Consider the following 24114-nt stretch of genomic DNA (forward strand, 5'->3'; position numbering starts at 1 on the left):
TATGAAAAAACTGTATGATGTAGAAAAAAAAGAAAATCAGATTTTAAAAATATAATTTATGTAGACATTAGATAAAATAGACCTTTCTTTAACATATTTATATAAAACTAATTATCAAAATACTTTATTTTTATGTCTACATATCTAATTATGTAATGATGTTTAAATAGCACTATTAATGGTAGACTGTTACAGAGTTTTCTTACCCCCTCAGATATTCAGTTTTTATTGCTATATGGTTCCCGAAGAATGGATCCTTAAACCACTTACTCTTCTACTGATCGATCCAGGCCTCGGTCAGGAGATCGATGGTGAGAACGTTCTGGTGAGTGACATTTTGTATTTGGCTTTATTGTGGAACTCAAATGATAAGCATTACTTGAGTAATTCTGGCGGCGAAGTTCTTGCACAGCTCTTTCCCTAAAGCAAAACAGTGAGACTTTTACTAAACTTTATATCCAGCGACATTATTAACACTGTCGTAGAACTATAGTTCAAATCATGCTTTAAAATCTAAGCATCATGAAATAACCAAAATCTGTGGTTATCCAAGGAACAATGCTTTCCAGGCTGAACGTGGCATAGAGACACACTTACCTTTCAAAGCGCTCTGTCCCTAGTTGTCTCTTGGTAATGTCTAAATCAGCTTCCAACTGCGTTATGGCGTTCCTGAACTGGGCCACATCTCTACTCTGGATGGCCCTGTGTAAAAGAATGTGAGTGACAGTTAATTACAGGTAAAATATGGCTAGGACTCCTAGAGTACATGAAACCATGTTGGCAATGGTTTCTCAGCTGGATCCAAGCAAAATTGTCATTTTCATAGATGTATTAGTGCATCTAAAATATGCCAGCTTTAGATGTAGTAAATGTGCAAAGTAGCCTACTAAAAGCCTAAGCTGTCCCAGCCCCATTCAATTAGTTAAACCTTTTCTGTTTCAGTTTCTTTATGTTTAGAGGGGTACTATTATCTATTACCTACCTATATTACTTATTTACTGCAGATCATTTTTACAAGTGTACTTTAAGGTATTAGGTGCATATTCCAGTGCATATAATACTAGAATTCACTAGCACCATGATGAATGTGTGTGTATATATGTACATTTAATTGACCAAATGCCTTATATATACTTGCAATGAAATTTGATATATCTACTGTTAAAAACAAAATCTCTTCAATTTAACAGGATCTTCCTTAGGGCTAAACACTGCCTCAAAAACCCTGTGATAAGGCACACTACCATGAGGCAGATGACAGAGGTGAATGCTTCTTGCACAGAACATTCTATCCTATCTGCTGGCTTTCAGGACTGCATTACAGACTGCTGGAGTCTAAAATTTAGAGACTAAGAACACACAACTTTATCAAGCTTACTTGATACTACTCACCAGCCAGTCTAAAACAGAATGTACCCCTTAAGGTGGGAGAGTCGGCACATTTCACTGAGGCAATTTCCATCTACGGCTTGAGGAAATGATCCTGCAGAACTGGTTGAAGGTACCCCAAAAGCCCAGCTGCAGTGATTGAAAAGAATGACTCAATCACAGCTGCCAAAACCTAAAATCAGTTTCTGAAGGAAACGGGCCCTGGCTTTGCAGCCTTTGCTTAGTCGGGGCTCCTACAAGTAGCTGATTCCTGAGACCATGATTCCTGTCCTTCCCCACGTCCCCTGCTCGGATGGGAGGGCAGAGTTGAGGCTGGATGAAAAAGTGTTTTAGGTTGGACAGATAAGAACAGAGGCTAAAGGTCCCCATGAAGTTTTGTGAGAAGTGAGTTTAATAATAAAATATTAAGTTTAATAATAAAATATTTTAATAATAAAATATTAGGGCTTCCCTGGTGGCGCAGTGGTTGAGAATCCGCCTGCCGAGGCAAGGGACACGGGTTCGTGCCCCGGTCCAGGAAGATCCCATGTGCCGCGGAGCGGCTGGGCCCGTGAGCCATGGCCGCTGAGCCTGCGCGTCCGGAGTCTGTGCTCCGCAACGGGAGAGGCCACAACAGTGAGAGGCCCGCGTACCGCAAAAAAAAAAAAAAAAAACAAATAATAATAAAATATTAGTTTAATATTTTAATAATAAAATATTCACTATGTTTAATAATAAAATATTCACTATGCAGGCAGGCATTTCCACCTAATCCTCCAGTCTTGTAAATAAGGTGCTAACGGTATTAGGGATTCTTAAAATAAAAAGTCAAAATCAGGGCTTCCCTGGTGGCGCAGTGGTTGAGAGTCCGCCTGCCGATGCAGGGGACACGGGTTTGTGCCCCGGTCCGGGAAGATCACACATGCCGCGGAGCGGCTGGACCCGTGAGCCATGACCGCTGAGCCTGTGCGTCCGGAGCCTGTGCTACGGGAGAGGTCACAACAGTGAGAGGCCACAACAGTGAGAGGCCCGCGTACCACAAAAAAAAAAAAAAAAAAAAAAAGTCAAAATCAATGCTCTGGGGGAAGTCTTCAGCATTCTGTAAATGCAGCAGTTCTTCCAGGTAACCAGCATACACTTACAGGTACATAGGGAAATATTATGTGGCAAATGGAAAGACGGTAGCACTATCAGGTGGGTCCATAAATGGAAAAATTCTTCTGGTTTCAGAAGTGCTTAATTTCTTCTAATCTGGTTATTTCCTAAAGGCAATATGTTAGATCAGTAGGTGTTCATTTATACCCAAACAATCAACAAAGATGGTTAAACTTAAATTTAGATAAACATATAATAGAAATAAGTGCTAAATCTTAGACAAATCACAATATTTGGGGTCCTTAGTTTAATTAATAGCAAATTATGACACTAAATTGTCTAAACGCCAGCTTTAAAAGTCTATTAATCTATAAAGTACCAAAACTTTAGAAATATGACTTTATGTTATCATATTGCTAACCAACTCACATTTTACTTTCTGCCAAACAAAGGTGTTCTTTAAGAAGCTGAATTTCAGATTCTTTTTCTTGAAGTGCTATCTGAGACTGATATTCTTTGTCTCGATTGGCCACCAGCAAAGCTTCTAGATTCTGCATGGAGATTCTCTCATTTGTCATCTGACTCCTGAGGAGTTCTATTTCAGAACGAGCAGAATCCAACTCATTCTCCATCTGTACAATAATAGGAAGATACCTATACTTATTCCTATTCGTTCACTTAACTGATGTATTATCAGAGACTCATAAAATGTCTGTATTATGTTATAAACTGACAACCACTTTTAATTTCTTGATTAGAAATTGTGTCCTCCTTCTTACCAGATACACACACGCACACACACTGAGTATCACTTTCCCCAACTCTCTGATAATATCAGAAAGTTCATTAATTTAAGTAAAGAGTTATTAATCTCAAACTTCAAACAATTTCCATTTCCAGCTTTGATATTTCTTATTTCTGCAAGACTGACATGGTAGTATCTGTAACTACTGCTTTGTCCTGAGTTGGGTGAATTATAAACACCTAACTTCCTGACAGAATGTCATCGCGCTCCATAGTTAAGAAAGATAAGGAGTAATTGCACATTCCCTCTCTTGCATGATCCTGTGGAAAACTTCACTTTTTGAAGGTTATCTTGAGCCTAAAATACGTTCTATAAGCCAAATGTTTCTTCAAAAGGAGAAAAACCAGACATTATTTAGAAAAAAAATATTCCTTATCTCATAATACATATTATAATAATTTACATATGCATTAAAAAAGTTAAATGTTGGGCTTCCCTGGTGGCGCAGTGGTTGAGAGTCCGCCTGCCGATGCAGGGGATGTGGGTTCATGCCCCAGTCCGGGAAGATCCCACATGCCGCGGAGCGGCTAGGCCCGTGAGCCATGGCCGCTGGGCCTGTGCGTCCAGAGCCTGTGCTCTGCAACGGGAGAGGCCACAACAGTGAGAGGCCCGCGTTCCACAAAAAAAAAAAAATGTTAAATGTAAAAGATAAAACCCTAAGAAAAAAAAGTTAAATAAAAATGAAATTATTAGGAAAGGGGCGGGCAGGTAGGGGAAGAACTTTTTAGACTAGATACAATTAAAAAATTATGTCTGACTGTAGAAAAAACAAACATATTTATACTCATTATAAAGAAACAAAATTTACGAGGAAAAAAAACCAGATGAAAATAAACTCAGTAAATAGTTAATATCTTATTAATATAAGGAAGATGAACAAACTGCGGAGAAATATGAACTAATGTTGTGAACAGAAAATGTACAAGATACAGCTAATTAGTAAACATATAGAATAACTTACCCTTACTAATAATCAAAGAAATAGAAATTAAATCAAGACGGTATTTCTAGTCCAGGATTTCTTAACTTTGACACTACTGATCTTTTAGGTTGGACATTTATTTGGGGTAGGGAGTTGCCCTATGCATTACAGGATGTTTAGTGGCATCCCTGGCCTCTACCTACCAGAGATCCACAGCAGCCCCCAACCCTGGTTGTAACAGTCAAAAATGTCTATAGACATTGCTAAGTGTTTCCTGGGGAGCAAAATCTCTTTCAGGTGAACCAATGTTGTAGTTTATCAAACTGGCAAATTTCTTAGCTTTTGTGTTGATTAACATTAAAGTGGGCAATGGCAATCTCATATACCTTGCTGGCAGGAATATAAAATGGAGCGTCACATTTTTGGTAACAGCTTTATTGGAATATAATTCACATACCATACCACTTGCCCATTTAAATTGTACAAGTCAATGGTTTTTAGTATATTAACAGAGTTGTATGATCATACCACAATCTCACAACCTATTGTGAGAACTTTTTCATCATCCCAAAATGAAACCCAGCACACATTAGCAGTCATTCCCCCACTCCTACCCCAGCACTAGCCCTAGACAATCCCTAATCTATTTTCTATCTCTATGAACTGCTTTATTTTAAACATTTCATATAAATGGAATCATACAATGTGTGTGTGGTCTTATGGGACTGCCTTCCTTCACTTAGTGTAATGTTTTCAAGAGTCATCCATGTTTTAGCAGGTATCAGTACTTCATTACTTCTATTGCCAAATAATATTCCATTGCATAGATGTAGGAATATTTGAGTTATTTACACTTTTTGGCTATTATAAATAATGCTGATAAGAACATTTGTGTATACGTTTTTACATGGACCTATGTTTTCATTCTTCTTTGATAAATAGGAGTGGGATTTCTGGACTTTACGGTAATCCTATTTTTTCACATTTCGAGGAACTGCCAAAATGTTTTCCAAAGAAGCCTATTTTACATTCCCACCAGCAATGTATGAGGGTTCCAAGTTTTCTACATCTTTGCCAACATTTGCTATTGTCTTTTGTAAATTATAGCCATCCTAGTGGTTATGAAATGGTATAGTTTTGTTTTGCATTTCTCTGATTATTAATGATGTTGAGCATCTTTTCATGTGCTTTTTGCCCATTTATGTAGTGTCTGTAGAGAAATGTCTATTGAGATCCTTTCCCCATTTTTTGAGTTGGGTTATTACTAAGTTGCAAGAGTCCTTTATATACTCTGGATAAAAATCTCTTATTAGATATATGATTTGCAAATGTTTTCCCCATTCTGTGCATTGTCTTTTTACTTTGTTGATATCATTTGCAGCACAAAAGTTTTTTATTTTGATGAAGTCCTTCTAATCTATTTTTTATTCTGTTGTACTTTTGATGTGACTCTAAAAAAGCATTACCTAACCCAAGGTCACACAGATTTATTTGTATGTTCTCTTCTTAAGAGTTTTATAATTTTAACTCTTACATACAGGCCTATAAAACATTTGAATTTAATTTCTGTATATGGTACGTGATAGGAATCCAACTTCATTCTTCTCCATGTAGATGTTTAGTTGTCCCAGTAGCATTTGTTGAAAAGACTATTCTTCCCCCATTAAATTGTATTACTACCAATTTTTTGGAAATCACTTCACCACAAATGTAAGAGTTTATTTCTGGACTCTCAATTCTGTTCCACTGACCTATATAGCTTTCCTTATGCTAGTACTACACTGTCTTGATTACTATAGACAGTTTTGACATTGGGAAGTGCTCTGACTTTGTTCTTCTTTTTCAAGATTGTTTTGGCTATTCTGGGTCACTTGCACTTCCATATTAATTTTATGTCATCTTGTCAGTTTCAATGAGGAAGCCAGCTGGCATTCTAATAGGCATTGTATTGAATTTGTAGACCAATTTGGGGTAGTACTGCCATTTTAACAGTGTTAAGTCTTCTGATCCATGGATGTGGGATGTCTTTCCTTTTATTTGGGTCTTTAATTTCTCTCTCTCTCTCTGTCTTTCTCTCTCTCTCTCTCTCTGTCTCTCTCTCTATCTCTCTGTCTCCAAACTGGAAATAACAGATGTCCTTCAAAGGATGAATGATTAAACAAACTATGTTACAGGAATGAACCACTAATATATGCAACAACCTGGATGAATCTTCAGAGAATTATGCTGAGTGAAAAAATTCAATCCCTAAAGTTTACATATCGTATGATTCTATCTATATAACATTCTTGAAGTGACAAAATTTACAAGTGGAGAACAGATTAGCTGTTTGTTTCCAGGGGTTAAGGAGAGGTTGTGGATAGAAGGGGAGTAGATAGCGCTAAAAAAGGGCAACATGATGGGTCCTGTGATAGAAATGTTCCATATCTTGCCTGAAACAATGTCAAAAGCCTGGTTGAGATATTATACTATGGTTTTGCAAGATGTTACCATTGTGGGAGGCCAGGTAAAGGAGACACAACATCTCTTTGTATAGTTTCTTATAATTGCATGTGAATCTACAATTATCTCAAAATCAAAAGTTTAACTTAGAAAAATTATTTGACTGTCCCTTATATGCATAGTACAGCTGAAGAAATACAAAGATAAATAAGATAGTTCTTGCACTTGAAATACAGCTTATTATGGGGATAAACATAAATATATAAATAACTAAATTCTAAGGCAAAAAAATTTATGTCAGGAGTATTTAAAAATACTATGAGAATTAGCCTGATGACTTCACACCCATCTGGATAGTTATTAGCAAAAGAGAGAGAGAGGTTGGGGGAAGAAGGGAGGGAGGGAGGGGGGTAGAGAGAGAGAGAGAGAAAGAAAGAAAGAAAGAAAGAAAGACAGAAAGAAAGAAAGGCTGAAAAACAAGTGTTGGCAAGGATGTAGAGAAATTGGAACACTTGTGCACTGTCAGTGGGAATATAAAATGGTACAGCTGCTTTGGAAAACAGTATGGAGATTCCTCAAAAAATTAAAAATAGAATTACCATATGATTACCATATGATCCAGAAATCCAACTTCTGGGTAGAGACCCAAACAAAATGAAAGCAGCATCTTGAAGAGAGATTTATACCCCCATGTTTATAGCAGCATTATTCACAATAGCTAAAACATGGAAGCAACCCAACTGTCCACAAACTGACAAATAAATAAGCAAACTGTGGTATATTCACACAATGGAATATTGTTCAGCCTTAAAAAGGAAAGAGAGGGTGGAGTCAAGATGGCAGTGTGGGAAGACGTGGAGTTAGCTTCTCCCCACAACTAGGGTGCCTGCTGGCCACTGGTGGGGGACTCTGACACCCAAGGAGATGGGAGGAACCCCAAAGTGAACCAGTAGGATGTAGGGGGACTGAGGGGGGAGGAGAAGTGGAGGCCAGACAGGATCTGTGCCCCCTAAGGCCAGAGAGATCAGGAGAGGCAGTTGGGGGAGACTCTCCCAGAAGAGAGGGAGAGGAGCGGAGGGCCATCGCCTGGCCCACTAGGGCCGGGGAGCCTGCTGAGCTCCCAAGCTGGTTTCCCCTATCCAAAGCCCGATCCAGGCCACATGCGTCCTTGGGGGCATAGCAGGGAGGCTGGAGAGATCAGGAGATGCAGGTGGGAGAGGCCATCCAGGAGGAGCAGGAGAGGAGTGGAGGATGATTGCCCTGCCCACTCGGGCCCAGGGAGCCTGCTGAGCTCCCAGGCCGGTCCCCTGCCCTCCAAGGCCGCCCACCCCTCATTGGTCCTGGGGACATAGGAGGGAGGCCAGGAAGATCAGGAGAGGCAGGTGGGAGGGGCCCTCCCAGACAGGAAGAGCAGGAGAGGAGAGGAGGGCATTTGCCCTACCCCCTCAAGCCCAGGAAGCCTGCTGGGCTGCCAGGTAAGGTTTCCTGCCTTCTAAGACCAGGGGTGGGGGGCATGCCTGGGCCTCTTCTGTTCCTAGAGCCTAAGCCCCAACCCCCCACAGCCCCCAGGGTCTTTTCCAGCCCTGTGGGTCCTGAGCATAGGCCCCGCCCACCACCCAAACCTCGCCCTTGCTTAGGCCCTGCCCTCCACAGCCAAAGTCTTCCCCACACAGCTTTGTTTTGCTTTTCCCTCCTCTTTTTTACTATTGGGGCGCTGATGTACCTTCCGGTTGTTGGCTCATCTATATCTTTACGTTCTTTCTAACCTCTCTGTTAGTTCCTAGTCTAATTTTATTTTTTACTTTGTTATTGTTCTCTCTCTTTTTTTTTTTTTGCTGCCCCATGTGGCTTGAGGGATCTTGTTCACGAGCCCGGGGTAAGGCTGAAGCTCCTGTGGTGGGAGCTCCGAGTCTGAACCACTGGACTAACAGAGAACCTCAGACCCCAGGGAATATTCATCAGAGTGAGGTCTCACAGAGTTCCTCATCTCAGCACCAAGACCCAGCCTACAAACCCCAGTGCTGGAAGCCTCAGGCCAAATAACCAGTAGGACAGGAACACAATCCCACTCATTAAAAAAAAAAAAAATGTCACAGATGAAGCAGCAAGGTAAAAACCTACAAGACCAAATAAATGAAGAGGAAATAGGCAATCTACCTGAAAAAGAATTCAGAGTAATGATAGTAAAGATGATTCAGAATCTCGGAAGTAGAATGGAGGCACGGATTGAGAAAATACAAGAAATGTTTAACAAAGATCTAGAAGAACTAAAGAACAAACAAACAGAGATGAACAATACAATAACTGAAATGAAAAATACACTAGAAGGAATCAATAAAAGAATAACAGAGGCAGAAGAACGAATAAGTGAGCGGGATGACAAAATGGTGGAAATAACTGCAGAGGAGCAGAATAAAGAAAAAAGAATGAAAAGAATTGAGGACAGTCTCAGAGACCTCTGGGACAACACTAAACACACCAACATTTGAATTATAGGGGTCCCAGAAGAAGAAGACAAAAAGAAAGGGTCTGAGAAAATATTTGAAGAGATTATAGTCGAAACCTTCCCTAACATGGGAAAGGAAATAGTCACCAAAATCCAGGAAGCACAGAGTCCCCTACAGGATAAACCCTAGGAAAAACACACCAAGACACATATTAAACAAACTAACAAAAATTAAATTCAAAGAAAAAATATTAAAAGCAGCAAGGGAAAAACAAAAAATAACATACAAAGGAATCCCCATAAGGTTATCAGCTGATTTTTCAGCAGAAATTCTGCAGGCCAGAAGGGAGTGGCAGGGTATATTTAAAGTGATGAAAGAGAAAAACCTACAACCAAGATTACTCTACCCAGCAAGGATCTCATTCAGATTCGATGGAGAAGTCAAAAGCTTTTCAGACAAGCAAAAGCTAAGAGAATTCAGCACCACCAAACCAGCTTTAAAACTAAAGAAACTTCTGCTAAAGAAACTTCTCTAGGCGGAAAACACAAGAGAAGAAAAAAACCCACAAAAACAAACCCAAAACAATTAAGAAAATGGTAATAGGAACATACATATCGATGATAACCTTGAATGTAAATGGATTAAATGCCCCAACTAAAAGACACAGACTGGCTGAATGGATACAAAAACAAGACCCATATATATGCTGTCTACAAGAGACCCACTTCAAACCTAGGGACACATACACACTGAAAGTGAACACATGGGAAAAGATATTCCATGCAAATGGAAATCAAAGGAAAGCTGGAGTAGCAATACTCATATCAGATAAAGTAGACTTTAAAATAAAGACTGTTACAAGAGATAAGGAGGGGCACTACATAATGATCAAAGGATCAATCCAAGAATAAGATAGAACAATTATAAATGTTTATGCACCCAACATAGGAGCACCTCAATACATAAGGCAAATGCAAACAACCATGAAAGGAGAAATCGATAGTAACACAGTAATAGTAGGGGACATTAACACGCCACTTACACCAATGGACAGATCATCCAAAATGAAAATAAATAAGGAAACACAAGCTTTAAATAACACAATAGCCCAGATAGATCTCACTGATATTTATAGAACATTCCACCCAAAAGTGGAAGAATACACTTTCTTCTCAAGTGCACATGGAACATTCTCCAGGATAGATCACATCTTGGGTCACAAATCCACAAAGCCTCGGAAAATTAAAGAAAATTGAAATTGTATCAAGCATCTTTTTCTGACCACAATGCTATGAGATTGGAAATCAATTACAGGAAAAAATCTGTAAAGAAACACAAATACATGAGGCTAAACAGTGCGCTACTAAATAACCAAGAGATCACTGAAGAAATCGAAGAAGAAATAAAAAAATACCTAGAAACAAATGACAATGAAAACATGACGACCCAAAACCTATGGGATGCAGCAAAAGCAATTCTAAAAGGGAAGTTTATAGCAATTCAATCTCACCTCAAGAAACAAGAAAAATCTCAAATGAACAATCTAACCCTACCCTTGAAACAACTAGAGAAAAAAGAACAAAGAAAACCCAAAGTCAGTGGCAGGAAAGAAATCATAAAGATCAGAGCAGAAATAAATGAAACAGAAACAAAGAAAACAATAGCAAAGATCAATAAAACTAAAAGTTGGTTCTTTGAGAAGAAAAACAAAATTGATAAACCCTTAGCCTGACTCATCAAGAAAAAAAGGGTGAGGACACAAACAGATAAAATTAGAAAAGAAAGAGGAGAAATCACAACTGACACTGCAGAAGTACAAAGGATTATAAGAGACTATTACAAACAACTATATGCCAATAAAATGGACAACCATGAAGAAATGGACAAATTCTTGGAAAGGTACAATTTTCCAAGACTGAACCAGGAAGAATTAGAAAACAAAAACAGACCTATCACAAGTAATGAAATTGAAACCGTAATTAAAAATCTTCCAACAAACAAAAGTCCAGGACCGGGGGCTTCACAGGTGAATTCTATCAAACATTTAGAGAACAGCTAACACCCATCCTTCTCAAACTCTTCCAAAAAATTGCAGAGGGAGAAACACTCACAAATTCATTCTATGAAGCCACCATCACCCTGATACCAAAACCAGAAAAAGATATCACAAAAAAAGAAAATTATAGACCAATATCACTGATGAATATAGATGCAAAAATCTTGAATAAAATACTAGCAAACAGAATCCAATAGCACATTAAAAGGATCATATACCATGACCAAGTGGGATTTATCCCAGGGATGCAAGGATTCTTCAGTATATGCAAATCAATCAATGTGATATACCACAATAACACATTAAGGAATAAAACCATAAGATCATCTCAATAGATGCAGAAAAAGCTTTTGACAAAATTCAACACCCATTTATGATAAAAACTCTCCAGAAAATGGGCATAGAGGGAACCTACCTCAACATAATAAAGGCCATATGTGACAAATGCACAGCAAGCATCATACTCAATGGTGAAAAACTGAAAACATTTCCACTAAGATCAGGAAAAAGACAAGGATGTCCACTCTCACTACTCTTATTCAACATAGTTTTGGAAGTCGTAGCTACAGCAATCAGAGAAGAAAAAGAAATAAAAGGAATACAAATTGGAAAAAGAAGAAGTAAAACTGTCACTGTTTGCTGATGATATGATACTATACATAGAAAATACTAGAGATGCCATCAGAAAACTACTAGAAGTAATCAATGTATTTGGTAAGGTTGCAGGATACAAAATTAATGCACAGAAATCTCTGGCATTCCTATACACCAACAACGAAAAATCAGAAAGAGAAATTGAGGAAACACTCCCATTTACCATTGCAACAAAAAGAATAAAATACCTAGGAATAAACCTGCCTAAGGAGGCGAAAGACTTGTACTCAGAAAACTGTAAAACACCAATGAAAGAAATCAAAGATAACATAAACAGATGGAGAAATATACCATGTTCTTGGATTGGAAGAATCAATACTGTGAAAATGACTATACTACCCAAAGCAATCTACAGATTCAATGCAATCCCTATCAAACTACCAATGGCATTCTTCACAGAATTAGAACAAAAAATTTTACAATTCATATGGAAACACAAAAGACCCTGAATAGCCAAAGCAATCTTGAGAAAGAAAAACAGAGTTGGAGGAATCAGGCTCCCCAACTTCAAACTATACCATAAAGCTACAGTAATCAAGACACTATGGTACTGGCACAAAAACAGAAATATAGATCAATGGTACAGGATAGAATGCCCAGAGATAAACCCACGCACATATGGTCACCTAATTTACGACAAAGAGGCAAGAACATACAATGGAGAAAAGACAGCCTCTTCAATAAGTGGTGCTGGGAAAACTGGACAGCTACATGTAAAAGGATGAAATTAGAACACTCCCTAACACCATACACAAAAATAAACTCCAAATGGATTAAAGACCTAAATGTAAGACCAGACACTATAAAACTCTTAGAGGAAAACATAGGAAAAATACTCTTTGACATAAACCACAGCAAGATCTTTTTTTACCCCACCTCCTACAGTAACAGAAATAAAAACAAAAATAAACAAATGGGACTTAATTAAACTTAAAATCTTTTGCACAGCAAAGGAAACCATAAACAAGACAAAAAGACAACCCTCAGAATGGGAGAAATATTTGCAAATGAAACAACAGACAAAGGATTAATCTCCAAAATATATAAATAGCTCATGCAGCTCAATATCAAAAAAACAAATAATCCAGTTAAAAAATGGGCAGAACAACTAAATAGACATTTCACCAAGGAAAACATACAGATGGCCAAGAGGCACATGAAAAGATGCTCAACATCTTTAATTATTAGAGAAATGCAAATCAAAACCACTATGAGGTATCTCCTCACATGGATCAGAATGGCCATTATCAACAAATCTAGAAACAATAAATGCTGGAGAGGGTGTGGAGAAAAGGGAACCCTCCTGCACTGTTGGTGGGAATGTAAACTGATACAACCACTATGGAGAACAATATGGAGGTTCCTTAAAAAACTAAAAGTAGGACTACCATATGACCCAGCAATCCCACTACTGGGCATATACCCTGAGAAAACCAGAATTCAAAAAGAGTCATGTACCACAATGTTCACTGCAGCTCTATTTACAATAGCCAGGACATGGAACCAGCCTAAGTGTCCATCAACAGATGAATGGATAAAGAAGATGTGGCACATATATACAATGGAATATTACTCAGCCATAAAAAGAAATGAAAATGAGTTATTTGTAGTGAGGTGGATGGACCTAGAGTCTGTCATACAGAGTGAAGTAAGTCAGAAAGAGAAAAACAAATACCATACGCTAACGCATATATATGGAATCTAAAAAAATAAAATAAAATGGTACTGATGAACCTAGTTGCAGGGAAGGAAAAAAGAGGCAGACATAGAGAATGGACTTGAGGACATGGGGTGGGAGGGCGAAGCTGGGGCAAAGTGAGAGTAGCATCGACATATATACACTACTGAATGTACAATAGTTGGCTGGTGGGAAGCAGCAGCATAGCACAGGGAGATCGGCTTGGTGATTTGCGATGACCTAGAGGGGTGGGATAGGGAGGATGGGAGGGAGGCTCAAGAGGGAGGGGATATGGGGACATGTGTATGCATATGGCTGATTCGCTTTGCTGTGCAACAGAAACTTACACAGTATTGTGAAGCAATTATACTGCAATAAAAATCTATTTAAAAAAAAGGAAAGAAATTCTGCAATATGCTACAACATAGATGAACCTTAAGGACATTATGCTAAGTGAAATAAGTCAGCCTCCCAAAGACAAATACGTATGATTCCACTTATGTGAGTTACTTAGAGAAGTCAAAATCATCAAGACAGAAAATATAATGGTGGTTGCCAGGGGCTGCAGGGAGGAGAGAATGGGGAGTTATTGTTTAATAGGTATAGAGTTTCAGATTTATAAGATGAAAGAAGTTATGGTCATGGACGGTGGTGATGGCTGCAAAACAATGTGAAAACCACTGAACTTTAAAATGGTTAAGATGGTAAAGGTTATATGTATTTTAACACAATAAGAGAAAAAATATTTAAAGACTAGTAAGTAAGCAACAAAACCTGTGGTAAACATCCTTAAAAGATTAAAAAATAAATATAAATCATTATTGATTTTATATTTAGTTCTGCTAAGGGTAATAATTTTAAAGCTTAAAGATTACTAATCCTTTTGGTTATGGTGTATTTGTGTATGTGTATCAACATATAACCAAAATGTGTTGATATTTCAATTATACTATGCATCTTGAATACATATCCCTTCAGGACTCAGGCTCCATCTATTTTTCCAGATGCATCTCAGCCACCTGGCCATTGCAAATGACTTACTACTCACTCAAGAATTTACTTATAACTTCAGACCATTGCCTAAGTGGTTGTTCCCTCTGAATGGGATGCCTCACCACTTCCGAGTTCAGTAGTTTGCCCTTGTGAACTCCTCTCTGACACCCATAGGCCAAAAAGGAATTCCCTCTCTGAAAACTTGAGTATTCCTTACTAGTAAAATATTCACCCCAAATAATTTGTACGTCAATACCAGGAGGCCCTTGAGGGCAGGGGACTGTATCTTTTGAACATTATATTCACAGTGGCAAGCACAATGTCAGGCACGTGGTAGACACAGTCAAGTGAATTACAGTTTAAAAGAACTCAGCCAAATAGTAAATTTTGCTTAAAAGGATATCATTAAAGTTATTATTTTGCTAGATAAACCTCAGCCTCATGGTTCTTTGCTGATTGATATGTCAATGTGTTTTATACTTCTTTTGGCTAAAAGTAAATGCAAATTACACACTCAAAGGAAGAGCTTCTGTTATGGTCTTGAGTTGTTTGGAACACAGCATAAATTAATTTCTTGGACTTTAAAAATAAAATCTAAAGTTGAAAGGCATGGCTTGATGTAATATTTTATTAAAAAATAGTTCATTTTTTGAAAATGGTGGTAATTTTATAGTAATATTAAAAGAACCATTTCAAAACATAATACATACCATTTCTATTTCTTGATCTTTAGCAATTAGCTGTCGATTAAGAAGTTCTTTGCTTGAGTCAAGTTTAATGCAAAGTTCCCTTGTGGAAGACAAGTCTGCAAGGGCAGACACTTTTTCAAACTGAACCTTCTGAAGCTCCTCTTCCATCTTTACAACAGACTTATGTAAAGTAGCAATCTGGGACTTGTAAGACCGTTCTGCATTTAAGTGCTGCAAGGACAAAATTATTATATATATGTATTTTTTAACTTGAAAAAAACCTACAGCATGGAAAACAAAGTGGGGCAAATATTTTAATGATAGTACTTTTAGATTATAAGGAACTTTAGATGATATAGGTGGCAATAGTATGCACAAAACATTCTGGGAAAGATAAATTTGGGCTTCAAATTTCTATATATAAAATCCAGGAGTAAAGTGGTCAACTGGTCGTTCTTTTTTTTTTTTTTTAAATAAAGTTATTTATTTTTGGCTGCGTTGGGCCTTCGTTGCTGCACACGGGCTTTCTCTAGTTGCGGCGAGAGGGGGCTACTCTTCATTGCAGTGCGCGGGCTTCTCACTGCAGTGGCTTCTCTTGTTGCGGAGCACGGGCTCTAGGCACACGGGCTTCAATAGTTGCAGCACACCAGCTCAGTAGTTGTGGCGCACGGGCTTAGTTGCTCCGCGGCATGTGGGATCTTCCAGGACCAGGGATTGAACCCGTGTCCCCTGTATTGGCAGGCAGATTCTTAACCACTATGCCACCAGAGACGTCCCTGGTCATTCTTTTCAATGTATTTAGAAAACAATTGAAAAGTCTCATCCCCAAAGTTAGTTGAGATATACACGTTTGGCCTGCAGTTCTGTCTATATTTGCCATAGTTCCAATTATTCTACAGTATAAATATTATTATTGTTAAAGACAAAACATTGTCTACTGTTTCATTCACAATACCCATTTTCTAATTCTTGAATGGCATGCTGATATGGATCATAATATCATAAAACGAGAGCTGATAACTCTCTAGCACTTACTAATACCTCTGAGGGAAAAAGACTCCGGGCAAGTATAAATCAAGAACACATCCACATTATGGAAAATAAGAGCATGCCTTTAAAACTGTAATATGAGAGTCAAGTTATATAAATGCTTTCAAATGTTCAAGATAATTCCACACACCGCCCCTTTTTTTTTCAGAAAAATGTCTTATGTAAGTGCACTGCCACCTACAGAGTATTTGCTATTATGTGAGACTAACAGAACTGAGAGACAAATAAAGAAATGTTCCTGCTTTTACAAGCGTTTTTACAAGTACAATGCACAAAAAATTGCTCCTGGAATAAGTTATTTGGCCACAATTCACTCCTACCTTTCTGCCTCCCTTCCTTCCTCACTCACTCAATTTCTCACTCATTCTTCAAACAACTTTCTATCCATCCATCCACCCACCCGCCCATCCATTCCATACTTATTGAGTATATTCTATGTTCCAGTCAATGTGCCTTGATGCATATCCAATGATAAGCAAAATGGTCTCTGCTCTCGTGAAGTTTCCAGACTATGGGGGAATCATGCATTAATAAAATAATCATACACATGAATATGTAAATATATATTGAGCAAATATTTCTAGAGAAAAAAGTGTAGAACACAGGAAAGTGACCTAGACTGATGGGATCGGGGAAATCAGGAAAGTCTTCTCTAAGTAAATGACACTTGAACTGAGATCTGAAGAGTGAGTAGATATACAGTGTGTTGGGGGAGGGTGGCTTTTCAAATCAGAGGATGCTAAGTGCAAAGCAAGAGCAGAGAGAAGGCTAGTATGGCTAGAGCCCAGAGACTACAGGGAAGAGTGATAGGAGGTGCAGTTGAAAAGGTACATAATTTACAAAATAGAGCCTAGTAAGCCATGTAAAATTCAGGTCTTTATTACAATTGACAGATCTTACAGAGTAGGTTATGTTATCGGTTTTGTGTTTTGAGAAGAATGCTTTGGACGTTTCAGGTTCTAGTAAAATAGCTGATTAAGCTAAGAGGAAAATCTGGATAAAACAGAATAAAAAATTATTTTTGCAGTTCATAGTTGAACTTGCAGGTAAGAAAGAGAAATTCTCACATGCCAAAAACAGAGAAAACAAAACCAGAGCAAGGAGCAAATGAGCAGGTCTGAAGCTAAGAGTTGGGGGTTGGAAGACCCAGTAATGGCGAATGGCTTAACACACTCAAGTAAGACTAGGAGACAAGAATTTAGGACTAATGGAGACTTGGAACTGAGATCTCCATATAATCTGGGACCCTCGAAAGGAGGCTCCAGGAAAAAAAAATTCACTCGACCTCACAGAGAGACAACCAAAAGTTTATCTTGACCTAGTCTCTGGATAGAGAAAAAAAAATGTCTTCTGTAAGAAACTGAAAACTTTGGTCTGGCTTCACCCAATTTTGGAGTCTGACTTTACCCTGCCATAAACAATTCTAAAGTTTAACATAATGTTTGTTCCATGCCAATGATAACTCAGAGTCCTTCTGTAGAAGCAGATGCACCTCCCTGAAATTCACAGTGAAGCACAACAGGAAAGATGAACGTTTTCTGGCTGGGTTGTGGAGGTCTTGAGAGCTACTTTCTATCACAAAACGATCCTCTAGTCTCCATTCCTGGCAGATTTAGGACTTAAGAGTTCCCATGAAATCCTTTCTCCCACACGTTCCGCTTGTGTTTTTACAATAACTCCTGTTTTCTTGAACTAGCTGGAGTAGATCTCTTTTCCTTACACTTGAACAAGTTTTAATATATAAATGAATTTACTCAGACATGTGAACACATATTAAATGTCTTCAAAAATGTTTTCCTTTTAGAAAAAGTGAAAAATGTATCCTTAGGAAATCCCAAATTTCAGTAACATATATTCTGCTAAGTATATTTTACCAAAGTTCTGCAGAGAACTGGATTTTTAGAATTGGGTTGAGCATGTTTTATACCAAACTCTTGGCCCTGATCACTATTGCCCTTAATATCACCTAAAGTCAACCCTCCTGGATTTGATCACAAGGTTTTAGGATCAAGGATAGCAATATTGTCATATAACAATGACAAAAACAAACAACACTGATATTGAAACAAGCATACCAATTATTTATAAGGTTCTTTGAGCAAGAGTTATTTACAGTGATTAAAGCAGATGATTTTTAATATATTCATGACAAAAAAAGAAGCAACGATGAATGAAGGATTCTGTACACATATGGGTAGATACAAATAAGGATTGACAAAGAATAAGAACAATAGTAATGATTTATTTTTAAGAATATAAAAACAAGGTGGAACTAAAATAGTATACAACAGTATCATAAAAGATTGGTGTATGTGTGTTTGTGTGAAAGAGAAAATAAGAGAGAGGGCACAAGATCTAGTAAGCAGTAGTTTTATGCTCAGTATTCAAATTTTCTCAGGACCATATATTACTGTTTAGGAGAAAGGTTGGAGATACTAACAACAGACTTTGTTAAGTATGCATATTACAATTTTAACTACCAAAAGAAGAGACTGAGAACATATAACTGCCAAACCAATCAGCAGTGGGGTAGGAAGTGTGTAAGGAAAATAAACACATAAAAGACATGTAAAAAAAGGAGGTTCTTCAGAAATGAGGGTGAAATAAATACTTTTTAAAACAAACAATACCTGAGAGAATTCAATGCCAACGTACTACAAAAAACGGGTTTTTTCCCCCTCAGTTGAAAAGAACTTAGCTCTTACCACTTTATTTTATTTTACTTACTTTTTGTTAAATTTTTTTCTATTTGTTACTTTATTTAGAAGAAATGTTTAAAGGAACTTCTTCTAGCAAAAAGAAAATTATAGTAGATGAAAACTTGGATCTCCCCAAAGGAATGAAGAGCATGAGAAATAGTAAATATGTGGGTGAATAAAAATGTCTTTCATATTTTAACTTCTTTAAAGATAACTATTAAAAGTTAAAATAATAATGTACTATGGGGTTTACAATATATGTAGAAGAAAAATGGAGGAACAGTAGGATAAAGAATGGGAGGGGGAAGTAAAGGGGTACTAAGAAGTAATCTATTATTTGAAGGTAGACTGTGACAATTAAAAGGTACATGGTCTAGGGCTTCCCTGGTGGCGCAGTGGTTGAGAATCCGCCTGCCGATGCAGGGGACACGGGTTCGTGCCCCGGTCCGGGAAGATCCCACATGCCGTGGAGCGGCTGGGCCCGTGAGCCATGGCCGCTGAGCCTGCGCGTCCGGAGCCTGTGCTCCGCAGCGGGAGAGGCCACAACAGTGAGAGGCCCGCGTACCGCAAAAAAAAAAAAAAAAAAAAAGATACATGGTCTATACTCCAGAATAATCAGCAGAAAAAAATAATGATGTACAGCTCATAAGGCCATAATAGAGATAGAATGGAATACTAAAAAAAAAATACTCAAAAGAAGGCAGAAAAAGAGTGAAAATGAAACAAAAAATAAGTGGGACAAATAGAAAACAATAACATGGTAGGTTTACACACAACTATATTAATAATTCCATTAAATATAAATGGCCCAAAGACAACTAAAAGACAGATGTAAGACAGGATAAAAAAGCAAGATCCAACCATATGCTGTCTACAGTAATACTATTTTAAACATAAAGACATAGAAAGATTAAAAACAAAAGCATGGAAAAAGATATACCATACAAACAATAATTAAAAGAAGTCTGAAGTGGCTATATTAATACCTTACTTGTAGTATACTACAGTAAGGTATTACTTACTTACTTACTTGTAGTATACTACAGAATGAGAAGCATTACAATGGATAAAGAGATGAATTCATTAAGAAGTAATATAACACAGATTCAAATACATGAAGTAACATGACAGAACTGAAATAAAAAATACACAAATATGTTTGGAGATTCAACACTCTTCTCTCAATAATTGGTAGAACAAGTAAACAGAAACTCAGTAATGATAGGAATTGAAAAACACTATTGATGAACTTGACCCAATAGACATTTATAGAACATTTTACCCAACAACAAAATAATACACGTTATATTCATGTGTACATGGAAAACCCAGAAAGATGACCATATGCTAGCCATAGTCTCAATAAATGTAAAAGACTGAAAAATCAATAACTAGAAAGGTATTTTTTTAAAATCTCCAAATACTGAAAATTAAACAATACCACAAAATAATATAAGGGTAATCAGAAAATTATTTTGACATAAAATAAAATGAAAACATATCAACTGTGTAGAATAAGGTTCCATTTCTGGCACGGCAGTGTGAGCAGCTCCATAGAACCAGTGAAAGTAGTGAAAACTATAAAAAAGCAACCTTAAATGGTCTTTAAATAGTCTCTGGAAATGGTCTTAAGAACATACAGTAAATGAAGAAACACTTTTAAGAAAACCAACTAAAACTGGGAGAAAACAGGAAAAGTCCGTGGCATCTGAAGTATGACCCTCTCTCCCCACACCCAGCTCAGCACGATGGAAATTCCACTCCAGGTGGGTGCAGCTAAAAACAATGCTCCCTCTCCCCTCAGTACTCAGTCAAGAACTATAGTGTATTCCCAGGAGAGGCAGGCTATCAGCATTTCTCATGCCACTCCAACAGCTACTTATTTCAGAGGCCAAGTTTCTGGCAACAATGTCTGGGAGGCATTCTGACCAGCCTCTCCACATGGGATGGAGGTTCTATCTTGTTTGTGGCATACTGAGAACACTGTGGCTCTGATTCTCCTTGACACAGGTTATTCATAAGGAAGAGGTTCCATACCTGGAGAGGCATGCTGAGAAGGCCAGAGGCTACAGCCATATACCCACCATCCCCTCCAAGTGCCCAGATCCTAAAGTGGGCACGTCACTGCAAGAGAACTGCACCACTGTCCCCATACCAGCTTTAGAGCCAGGGCTCAGAGATTTTGCCCAGGGAGAGAGAGAGGCCTTAAAGCAGGAAGCTCCTAAATTCTTCCAAAGGAACTTTACTTCATTTACAACTGACTATAGGAAAATTCAAGTCTAAGGCACTCTCAAGAACAATGGAAGGTACAGCGAAAATACTTCAAGGCTATGTTGAAAAGAAATTTTAAAAAGAATGGTAAACTCTTAAGAGATACAAGCTCCACCATAGGTCAGCTAGTTTACCAGTGAAAATTAGGGGAAGAGACTGCTAAAAAGAATGTTCTCGGGTTCAGAAAAAACTCAAACATTGACCTCAAAAGCTATCCCTGTAAAACAACCCAAATTTAATTGAATCAGTCTATGAAGCAATTTGTGCTTGAGGGCACTGTTGCAAACAATAAAGCAAATAGCCAGAAATTCGTTGGGCTTAACAGCTGAGTGTAGTAAAGGAAGAGAGTCAAAAAAGGCCCTGCCAAAACCACTGTCATCGCAGGGTAACTGTGGACGCATTCAAGGCTGCACCTCTGAGGAGAAACATCAGAGGCTTCACACTTCAAGGGGACAGGGGAGAAAGAGATTTCACTAAATAATCCAGCCAGTCTCTAATCATATAAACAAGCAGCCTTCCAGTTTCTGTTCCAACATGCAAACAGCTTAGAGATCATCACTCCCATGCTCACAATACAAAAAAAGCAGAAAATATGACAATAAGCAACTCCTCTTTGATCTATCAGAGAACTGAAGACATAAAATGAATCACTGCACCCAAAATATAGAGAAAGGTAAATACAGAGAATTGCAGCTTACCAGGAGGAGAAACTGCCGCTGGAGCTAGCAACCGGTAGCGACTCTTAAAGGGTAATTGACCACCTGCTAGAGACTGAGCATGAACTAGCTTGAGAGATACATCCTCCTGGGCTCCCAGCCTGAGAAGAACCCCACATTTTTATTAGTTTTACCTCCTGGAGCCCACTGGGTTTTCAGGATTAATATCTGAGAAAAATCCCCTCATGCTTCTAGCAGGGTGAGGGGAAAAGTAACCATTTTGAATAATCCCACAGGATTCTGTACTTCTTGACAAAGGTCTGCCCTCAAAGGAGATGATTTTGTGACAGCATAACCAACATGGTTGTACCAGAGCCTAACCAATGTGGAGGGATGGTAGTACCTGACGCAGAGTCTCTCAAGCCTTTCTACCTCATCTAAGGGAGAAAAAAACTGAGAAACGCTTGTGAAGGTCGCATCCCAGGGGCACATGCCCACTAAAAGACTAAGACCTAATCGTAGGATAATAGAACACGTCTCCTCCACCTACACTTCACTACCACATCAACAGGGCTCCTGTATAATAACAGGAGGTCACAGTTGAAAGAACTACAAGGTTCAGACTCTATTTAAGGAGTCTCTTAAGTGAACCCAAAGACAATAGAGGAGACAAAGAAGGAAACCAGAAGGAATTTTAGCCTCTCTGACATGCACGGCTACAGTAAACAGTAATCATAGCCTAACTCATAGACAGATAAACACAAAACTTCACAGTAAAGGCCTATGTACCTCAGTAACTTTTACCAAATGCTGCTTGTTGCAGCATTTTATTATAGAAAAAGTGAAGACAGTTAAATGTCCTTTAGTACGGGAATGAATTTTAAAAATAAAATATTTTATTCAATGACTATAGAAGCAACTGTTTAGATGTACACTCTATGTATTAAAATAGATACATTTCAAAATTATAATATTGAGCAAAAAATGCAAATTGCAAATAGATACCTACAGTGTATTATCACTTAAAAAAACTTAAAGCACACAAAACACAAAATACATCATTTGTGGGTGACAGATATGTAGAAAAAGTACAAACATATGATAAAGAGTTATACAACTGACATGAAAGTTCTACATACCAACCATTAGGGAGGGAGGAGAAGAAAGGATGAGGAGTTGTATCTGCAATGTTTTGTTTTTTTAAATAAAGAGAGACTTTATTTAAATAATAAATATATTCTTCATAAATATGGCAAAATGTTAGCATCCTTCAACTTTGGAGATGGGCATATGTGGGTCTTTTATATTACTTTTGGGGAGGGCACTGTTTTTGTATGCTTGATATAGTTTCTAATTTTCAAAAATGCTAAAGATTATTCTAGTTGTAGAGTAGGTAAGAGATTAGAGAACCAGAGCGGAGAACAGTTAACAGACTACAATTCACAGTATATTTAAATAACTTAAGTGTTTGTTTATACACTTAATTTACGGAAAGCCAAACAAAACTCTTTTAAATATGATACAGGATGTACTACAAGCATATTTTACCAAACTTACCTGCTCAACCTCTCTGTTGAGGGCATCTACCTTTTCTTTTAATCTGTTACCCTCTGCCTCAGCAGTGATAAGTTCTAATTTGAGGGTACTGTTATCTGCCTCTGCTTGACGGCACTTATTTTCCCAGTTTTCAGCATCTTCACTGGCTTTTCGGAGTTGGTCCATCATTTGCCGGTTCTCAGATTCCTAAAAAGCAAATCTTAGGTATTACTTTAGGAGAGTAAAATGTTAAACATGTGATGCAAATTAAACATTATTTGCCAGGCCACTGGGAATTTACTTGCCACGATGACCAACTGTACCACAATCTCAAGGACTCCTATCTCTACTCTCAGTTTAGAAAATTGGTCATCCTGTAATTAACAGAAGGGAATGGAAGCAGGATCTGCCCTGGCTCCTGAGTCACACTCACTCATCTAGTAAAGTTTTCACTCTTATCTTCAAGACCTCAATGAATATGTTCTTCTATTTGCTTCTGTTCAAACAAAATCCTCATTGCCTCCCTATAGCTGCTTGCTGACTACTCGCTGGTCTGGTTTCCGAGTTTCTGCCTCGACCTGACCTTTTGTATCTGTGTAATTCCCTTGTTCCTGACTGCTCTTCTGGGTTGTACTACGGCGATAGAGCTTCTGCCTGCTTGCATCTCTTAAGCATCAGCTTCTGATACTTCTCTTGGTTTGGCGTGCTTCCTATCTGGTTCCTGCCTTTCATTCATAACCCCAGCCTTAATTT

General features: G+C 38.0%; 1 protein-coding gene across 1 annotated transcript in view; it reads right to left on the reverse strand.

Annotated features, from left to right (window-relative positions):
- Positions 1–266: 266 nt before the first annotated feature.
- Positions 267–24114, reverse strand: part of TSGA10 (testis specific 10) — a gene marked incomplete at its 3' end in the record, with an annotated part of 107477 nt that continues 83629 nt past the window's right edge. The window contains exons 15-18 of the mRNA XM_082851316.1: positions 23383–23568; positions 2893–3095; positions 598–702; positions 267–420 (exon numbers count right to left, since the gene is read on the reverse strand). Of these exons, the coding sequence (XP_082707442.1) occupies positions 267–420; positions 598–702; positions 2893–3095; positions 23383–23568 (648 nt within the window). The remainder of the gene's footprint in view (positions 421–597; positions 703–2892; positions 3096–23382; positions 23569–24114) is intronic.

This window comes from Leucopleurus acutus (assembly GCF_964270905.1).
Source record: "Leucopleurus acutus genome assembly, chromosome: 12".
NCBI classification, from domain to species: domain Eukaryota; kingdom Metazoa; phylum Chordata; class Mammalia; order Artiodactyla; family Delphinidae; genus Leucopleurus; species Leucopleurus acutus.